General features: G+C 43.9%; 1 protein-coding gene across 1 annotated transcript in view; it reads left to right on the top strand.

The window, feature by feature from the left end:
* The first annotated feature begins 601 nt into the window (after nt 1-601).
* The window catches only part of PAH (phenylalanine hydroxylase), a 70,925-nt gene continuing 62,766 nt past the window's right edge, over nt 602-8,760 (top strand). Inside the window, exons 1-2 of the mRNA XM_029204655.1 lie at nt 602-777; nt 8,177-8,284. Of these exons, the coding sequence (XP_029060488.1) occupies nt 718-777; nt 8,177-8,284 (168 nt within the window). The 5' untranslated portion in view covers nt 602-717. The remainder of the gene's footprint in view (nt 778-8,176; nt 8,285-8,760) is intronic.

Genomic DNA, 8,760 nt, shown 5'->3' with positions numbered 1-8,760 from the left:
ATCCACATTCTTAAAACATCCTGGCAAGACTGAGCTTGCGTCCTCTTCTGGGTGCTCCCAGCAGTGATGTAAACAGCTCCGGGACACATGGCTGCATTTCAACCCAGGTCGTTTATCTTATTATTCTCTTTGCTCCTTAGCCACTGTGCCCAGCGTTCACAGCATCACCTATAAGTAATGTTCTGAAGTCAGAGCACAAAAAAGGCAGCTTCCTTAGTGGTAACATAGAAAGGAATCCCCCCTCCCCCATCTCAGTTGAGATCTTGGCTCTGTTTCTTATAAAGGTTATCATCCGGCTGTCACAGGTTTTCACCAATCGCAGAGAACCCGTGCCCAGGCTTCTGAGAGTCCCAGAAGTGCCAAACCTGTCTAATCGCCAGGGCACATTTGGCCCTGCGTTCTCTTGTTGGCCTTCCTCCATCCAAGGCGGGCAAGCCAAGTCCGTACTCCCGTCACCAGCCACACCCTCCCCGGCCCGCTCCCCCTGCCCCTCCCCTCCGAGCGGTCCAGGCGGGGGTGACCCGGAGCTCGCCGCGTCAGGACAACGCCCACCGGGGGCGTGACTGTGGCGGGTAAGCGCGGCAGGAGACACCTTGGAATCTCTCCTCCCTAACGCCAGGTTAAAAACCTCAGCACCACGTGCTGTTTGCACTGTTTGCAAACCCGCCTGCGACTGACGCCCCAGAGCTCCGGAGACCGCACGCGCCGGGAGCTAGCATGTCAGCCGTGGTCCTGGAGAACGGAGGCTCGGTCAGGAAACTCAGCGACTTCGGACAGGTGAGCCAGGGCGGGCCTTAGCTGCGCAGGGAGGGGAGTTTGGCCCCCGGTGGAAAGAGGTCTGAGGAGTGTTGGGTTTTCCTACTCCCGTGAGCTCACCAGGAAGGCTGAATTCACTTGAAGATGATGAAAATGTCTAGGAAGTTGACAGATAACACGTGCTCAACAGATGTTTCCCAGTGAGAGGACATCTGTCCCGTGTGGCTTTCAGGGAAAGAGCGCGGCTTGAGGAGTCAGGGAGCTGGCTTCCAGAGCTGCCACCAGCTAGTTGCCTGTCTTTGGACAAATCACTGCCTGTATCTTCTGTAAACTGGTCCTTGACAATCTGGAGTGGCAGTTGGGGTCCAGGCAGATCTGCTCTTCTTTGATGTTTATAAGTGTTCTCAGCCAGGTATCAAAATGGCAAAATTATGAGAAATTGTAGCTTTTTTTCACCTTTGGGAGAAAATGGGGTATGAAGACGTCTCACACTTACTCAGACCTGAGGAAGAAGAAAATTAAAAAGAGAGGAAAATGCACAAGAGTTAGCCTTGGACTTGGAATGTAAGAGAGCCCTAAACGTGGCAGGCAGGGATAATGTCCAGGGTGTATTCCGTTCGCTAGAACTCTTGCCTTTCCCTTGAGGTGAACGACTGCAGAACACACTCTAATTGACTGATCACACTCCCGGATTCTGGGGTTCAGACTTAAAGCCCAGCCCTGGGAGATAACGTGGGTCTAAGGCATCTGTCATCTGTAGGATTAGTGAGAACAATCTAGAGAACAGGGAGCCTGGACAGGAGAGGATGATTGATGTTTTAGTATAACTAGAGACTGCAGAACTTTGGACTAACTTTTTTTGAGTCCTGAAAGAAAGACTTCCTTTGAAAATGGTACGTAGGGCTTGGGAGACAGAACTTCGTGTTGAAGAGGGACGGCATGGGCGTCAGATCCCAGAACAGATGCCAGCTTTGCCATCATTTAGCTTCTGTGCTGCTGGCCGTGGGGCCCCCGTGACTATGGCGGAGGTTAGGGCCAGCGATCTGGTTAGGGAGCTCTGGGGACTAAAGTTTTATTTGTAGAGCACTTAGAAGATGGAGAACCACAAATTGTCACTGTCGGTGACTGGGGGTAAAGAGGAGGGTTTAGAGAGTGCTCTGTAACACCCGCGTGTTGAAAGCAAGGGATTTAACTTTGCAGATCCTCAGGTCTATTCATATGAAACATTGGAATAAAAATATGCACATTCTAGAGTTAGTATGAGAATCAAGTGAAATAATGTCTATAAAGGTCTTAGCACACTTCCTGGAGCACAGGAAAGTGCCAGGGGTGTCTAGCCAGAAATGATTTGTTTGTTCAACAGAATGCATCAGAACATTGGCAGGAGGAACACACACTGGGTCAAGCACAGTGGCTGGTGGAGCTTTGCAGTGGAAAGATGCCGGACCAGGAATTAGGAGTTGTGGGCTCTCGTGTTTGGTTTACTGAAGCTATGTACTGGAAAGTCACCTAATCGGGCTGGAGAGGCTCAGTCTGGTATCTGTAAAATTGGGGGGGGGGGTGCGGATTTTGAACTAGAATAGTCTTCAGGACTCCTTCCAGCTCTGACGATCTGCAAAAAAGACACATTTATGAACAGAACACATTAGATGTAATCCTGACATAAGGCTGGTCTCCACCTGCGAGCACAGCAATCCTGCGAAAGATGTTCAGCTCATTCATCCACTCAGCAAAGACTTACTGAGCACCTACTCTGAGCCAGGCACAGTAGAACCTCTGCCCTGATGAAAATTACATTCTTGTGGAGGAGACAGACAGTAAAATAAATTCACCAAATGAACATATACTTTCATGTAGAGATAAGTGCTGTAAAGAACATAGAACAGGGTGATGGATTAAAAGATTAAGGGAACTCAGAAATCACAGCTCTGAATGGCACAAAGCCAGGTTTCAAACCCAGATGTGACTCCCAACACCCTGTGCACTCCTCCACTACACTGCTTCCTCCTGTAGATAAATTCTGGAGTACAGAGGCAGAGTATGTCCAAGGCAGGATGTCTGCATCTTGTTTTTGGGTGTCTTACACTGTAGATGTGTGTATGTATAATCACACATGTGAATACACACCTCCTCCCATGACCCCAAAAAGCACTACAATTGAAAGTCAGTGCCGCTGGAATATCCTTGCTACAGATAAATTGCTGGTAATTGTGAAAACTGCTCTTTTCCAAAGATAACAGAATATATTTATTAGACACAACCAAAGAGAATGTATTTCTATTGTTAAGGGTATTGCTCAGTGATCAAAATCCTTTCCTTCTTGGTTGCTAGTAAAGTTTTTTCTCCCTGTTCTTCCTTCTTTTCTAGTTTCGGAGCTACTTTTCTCTACCTTTGTGCGTCCTGAGTGTACATGTCTTTCTAAGTCAACTCATATGTCTATTGGAAACAAATAAAGTATAGATTATGAGCCATTATAAACATGTTCTGGAAGAGGTCTGTCCAAGATCTCATGCTGATCCGCATAACAATGCTGGAATCAGAATCCACTCAAGGCCACACCATTTTACAAAATTCCATGGGCTTCCTTTCATTTCAAGTCCCTCAAGCTTTGAAAAGGGAAGCTATTGTCCCAGTTGGGTCACTGGGGGGTGGATTAAGGATTTTGGAGTTGTTGGACCTGGGTTCACATGCAGACTCTGCCACTCGTTAGCTGACTGTCCTTGGACAAGCTACTTAGTCTCGCTGAGTCTATTCCTTCATTTTCAAAATAACAGCACCCATCTCATGGGGCAATCGTGAGGACTGAATAAGCTATTATATGTAAACTCTTCTTTTCTGCCAGCGCTAGTTTCTACCAATGGTGATGTTTATTAACTGTTAAAAGTACCAGATATGGCTCCAGGCACATGGTGGGTACTCAGTCATGGCCGGCTCTACTTTCAATATTAATAACAATAAAGAGTAGTGCCTTATGGTAAATGTGAATTTGCAGACACAGATGAGAAAAGTCATAATTAAAAAAAATAGGCTATATATTTATCAGTGGTTTCAAAATCTTCCATGGTTAAGAGTCCTCTGCGATGCTTTTGAAAATGCAGATTCTAAGATCCTACACCAAATATTCTGATTTGGTAGGTTTGGGTGGGGCCCAGGAATCTGCATTCAAACAAGGAATCACGAGGTAATTTTGGAGTGGAGACCCAAGGAACACCCACTTAGAAACCCTGATCTAGAAAGTATATGGGGAGAATGACGAAAGTGAAAGGGGACAGACGTGGGTAAGGTATAGGCTGTTAGGAGTGGTATTGAGTAACCTTCTGGTGATTGGACCAGAGTACAGCCCTTACTATGCAAGAAACAGAGCCTTTAATGTGGACATTGTGTCCATAGCAGAGGGAATTGTATAGAATGAATGACATTTAGGAGCCTGAGTTCTTTTTTTGTTAATTAATTAATTTTATTGAAGTATAGTTGATTCAGAACGCTGTGCTAGTTCCTGCTGTACAGCCAAGTGATTCAGCCAGACTTATACATACATATTCTTTTCCGTTATGGTTTATCACAGGATACTGAATATAGTTCCCTGTGCTATACAGTAAGACATTGTTTATCCGTTCCATATATAATAGTTTGCATCTGCCAATCCCAAACTCTCAATCCATCCCTCCCCCACCCCCCTCTCCCCCTTGGCAACCGCAAGTCTGCTCTCTATGTCTGTGAGTCTATTTCTATTGCTTGGAAGTTCATTTATGTCATATTTTAGATTCCACATATAAGTGATATCGTATGGTATTTGTCTTTTTCTGTCTGGCTTACTTCACTTAGTATGATACTCTCTAGGTCCATCCATGTTGCTGCAAATGGCATTATTTCATTCTTTTCATGGCTGAGTAATATTCCATTGTATATATATATACACCACATCTTCTTTTTTTTTTCTCCATCATAACACTTCTTTTTTATTTCACTTTTTATCTTACATGGGAGTATAGTTGATTAACAATGTTGTGTTAGTTTCAGGTGTACAGCAAAGTGATTCAGCTATACATATACAAGTATCTATTCTTTTTCAAATTCTTTTCCTAATTAGGTTGTTACAGAGTATTGAGCAGAGTTCCCTGTGCTATACTGTAGGTCCTTGTTGGTTATCCATTTTAAATACAGCAGTGTGTACACGTCAATCCCAAACTCCCTAACTATCCCTTCCCCTCACCCTTCCCCCACTGGCAACCATAAGTTCATTCTCTAAGTCTGTGAGTCTGAAATAAGTTCATTTTTTTTTAGATTCCACATATAAGCGATATCATACAATATTTCTCTTTCTCTGTCTGAATTTCTTCACTTTATATGACACTCTCTAGCTCCCATCCATGTTGCTGCAAATGGCATTATTTCATTCTTTTTAATGGCTGAGTAATATTCCATTGTATATATGTACCACATCTTCTTTATCCATTCATCTGTTGATGCACATTTAGGTTGTTTCCATGTCTTGGCTGCTGTGAACATTGGCGTGCATGTATCTTTTCGAATTAGAGTTTTGTCTGGATGTATGCCCAGGAGTGGGATTGCTGGATCATATGGCAATTCTATTTTTAGTTCTTTGAGGAAACTCCATACTGTTTTCCATAGCAGGAGCCTGAGTTCTTAATCTGCCACCCACTGCCTGTGTGATGATCTCAGGTGGCCCATAGTCTCCCCATATGAAAAATGAGAGTGTGGAACTAGACGAGCTCTTAAGACAAGTCCACCTCTTTGAGTCAGTTATCAAGTCCCATGTGGGTATCAGAGGCCAAATGGAACAAACAGATCAAGGAGGGATTGTTCACCTTGGCTGAGGAGTATATAGGTTTTCTGAGAGAAGTGAGACCCAAGAGGGCTTTTGAGGAAAGATGATGTATTTGAAAGGGGTAGAGGGAGGGATGCAGTGCATTTACTCTAATGAGGAGTTGAAAGGGCAAGGAGGAACCAGTTTTCTGGAGGGGAGGTTCCTGTGGGTGAAGCTCAGGAGGTGGGGTACTAAGGGGACTTTTGAATATCACAAAGAGGTCTTGTATCCTGTTGGCCATGGGGAGCCCCTAAAGAATACTGTGTAGAATAAGGACGTGAGCAAAATTCTGCTAGCAGGGCTCAATCACTGCAGATCACTAAGAGCTGGATTACTGTGGTGGCAGTGGGAACCAAAGAAGGACCTGACCCCGAGCATCATTTCTGGAGAAGGTCAGACTGGACTTGGTGATTGGCTGGACACACACAGGAGTGGGAAAGTGGTGGATGACAGTTTCGAGCACGGTGCGTTCACGTCGGAATTGCCCCAGTCATAGGTGACATCCATTGAGGTGTGTCAGAAATATGCTCCCTTTCTTGGAGGCCAACAGGAGAGGAGAATGTTGCCAAGTGAACTAGAAATGGAAATCTTTTGTCATTTCAAGGAAACTGGAAAGAACTGAGGGCTCAGTGTCCTCTCCTAGGAAGAAGACTGACATCAGAGGCTGCTCTGCGTGTCTCTGGCAGAGTTTACTAGAGACAGAAGGTAGAGCAGAGCCTGCAGGAAGCTGTGATTCATGGACAGCATGCTGGGATCCAGTGGCATGGGTTCCACTGCTAACCATGCAACTCTGGACAAGTTACTTAACTTCTCTAAACCTTCATTTTGTCATCAATAAAAGGGGCACTTGGAAAGTAGTAAAACCTACTTTCTAGATTGTTATCAAAATTAAATGAGATAGGGCTTCCCTGGTGGCGCAGTGGTCGAGAGTCCACCTGCCGATGCAGGGGACGCGGGTTCGTGCCCCGGTCCGGGAAGATCCCACGTGCCGCGGAGCGGCTGGGCCCGTGAGCCATGGCCGCTGAGCCTGCGCGTCCAGAGCCTGTTGCTCTGCAACGGGAGAGGCCACAACAGTGAGAGGCCCACGTACCGCAAAAAAAAAAAAAAAAAAATTAAATGAGATAATCCAAATCAAGTGCTTATTATAATATCTGGGACATTATAAGGGCTTTTAATGTACGGTAGATTAAAAAAATTTTTAGAAAGATAATATCATGGTCCATATAAGGATATATAGCAGTTCAGTTTTGCAATTCATTTAAGGCTTCCTCTAATCACACTTGCTGATAATTCTGGTTCTTCCCCTGCACCTCTGTTTCAGGTAAGGTTCTGGGAAAATCTGAATTAAAAGAATTTCATCCTGAGGGTCATCCGTGTTCATACAGGGTTTATGATGCTAAGCCACTGAGACCCTGCCCAGCACAGCCTTCTCATGGAGATGATGTAACAGCCATTCCACTAATTTCATTAACTTGCTTACAAGAGAGTAATTGTTCTGCATGGGTTTCCCCCCCCCCCAGTTTTAGGTATATGCTGTTTATTTGAAAGCACACATGGAACTCTATGTATTATTGTAAAACTTAATTTAACACTTAACTTTAAAATTTTAAAAGATTTTGGCAAACCCTTTCTGGAATGGCAACCCTAGTTCCACCTTAATTTGCTGTCACATGCATGTAGAAAGTTGCTAGATCCTTGACATTCTTTGCTGTTTTAAGGCATCCATCTTCCAATAAGTTACATATGTGCTCTTATGTACTTAGTGACTCTTTTTCAACAATTGGTGTCTCAGATCCCAGCATCTGGGAACAAGTTTAATGTTCCCATGACATCTTTGCCAAAGGCCAAGAAATCATTCGTGGGTATTCTTAATATTTCCATCATTTTTACATATTTCTCTTAATATTATATTTAAACTATGTTATCTTTTTCATCGTCTGAATACTGTTTGGACAGGGCTTGTCATGATTGCAGATTAGCCTGCTTTCACACACGAGGAAGTTCAGAAGCCTAAGCTATCCCAAAGTGTTCTGGTTGGTAAATGGAAGAGAGAGGATTCCAACCCATGTCTTTGGACTCAAAAGCCTGTGTGTGTTCTATTTTTAGTATTTTCCACCCTGTATTTCTCAATGTTTTCCTGGGACAATTATTGTACCATATTATACCACCTCTAAGATCTTTTTCAATTTACCTCATTTGCTGTGTATGTGTCTACTAAGTCAGAATTTGAACTTCTGATGAATGGGGCATCCTCTCATTCATCTTTGTTTCTCTCAGAGCCCTAATTGTACCTAGCACTTGGTAGGTGCTCATTAAAAAGGCAGTGAATCTATAGTGTAACTGGTGACATTTGTGAACAATTAGAGCTTTCTAAAGTTGAAGTCTGATCTAAGAGCACCACTGAACATTTCACTTCCCTTGATTTCTTATTTTCCACCACACATATACTTCTGTAGAGAATATATGTAGCTCATTGTATTCCAAGACTTAACCAGAAGAGGAAGTTCATGCTCGCCTCTTCCTTGGAGGCTTCACAGGAATGAATTGCTGAGCTGTGAAAAACATTTTACCCAAATGCATTTAATCCTGTAGGAAACAAGCTATATTGAAGACAACTCCAATCAAAATGGTGCCATATCCCTGATCTTCTCACTCAAAGAAGAAGTTGGTGCGCTGGCCAAAGTCTTACGTTTATTTGAGGTAAGTGCTTTATTCATTTCCGCCTTGAATAATGGCATAGCAGACTTCTGTGTTATCTTCTAGTTTGATGTAGCTAAAAGGACATAGGATCTGGAATTGGAAGACTTGATTTTCAGCTTAGGCTCATACATGACCCAACTGTGTGAACTTAGTTAAGTCTTTCACTCTCTCTGAGCTAAGGCTTCTCCATTTCATAATTAGGATCATTCGCAATCACTGGCTGCACACCGGGAAGCCAGTGTTGGACTCACTCTTCTTTCATCAAAATTTCCTTGAATTAATTACAGTCAAGCCTTCATGTTTGCGAGTCCTACATCCCTCGGATTCAACCAAAATTTCGATCTGGGTTTGGCTGAATCCGCAGGTATGCAGCCCATTGGTAGGGAGGGCAGACTGTATTCATTGTACCACTATCACCATCTTCTGTAAGGGTCTTGAGCATCCGAGGATTTTGGTAGCCATGGGGTCCTGGAACT

Source organism: Monodon monoceros, unplaced genomic scaffold (genome assembly GCF_005190385.1).
Source record: "Monodon monoceros isolate NGI ecotype Baffin Bay Population unplaced genomic scaffold, NGI_Narwhal_1 Super_Scaffold_6, whole genome shotgun sequence".
NCBI lineage: Eukaryota > Metazoa > Chordata > Mammalia > Artiodactyla > Monodontidae > Monodon > Monodon monoceros.
Note: the sequence above shows the minus strand (reverse complement) of the source record. Positions and strands in the feature narration are given on the sequence as shown.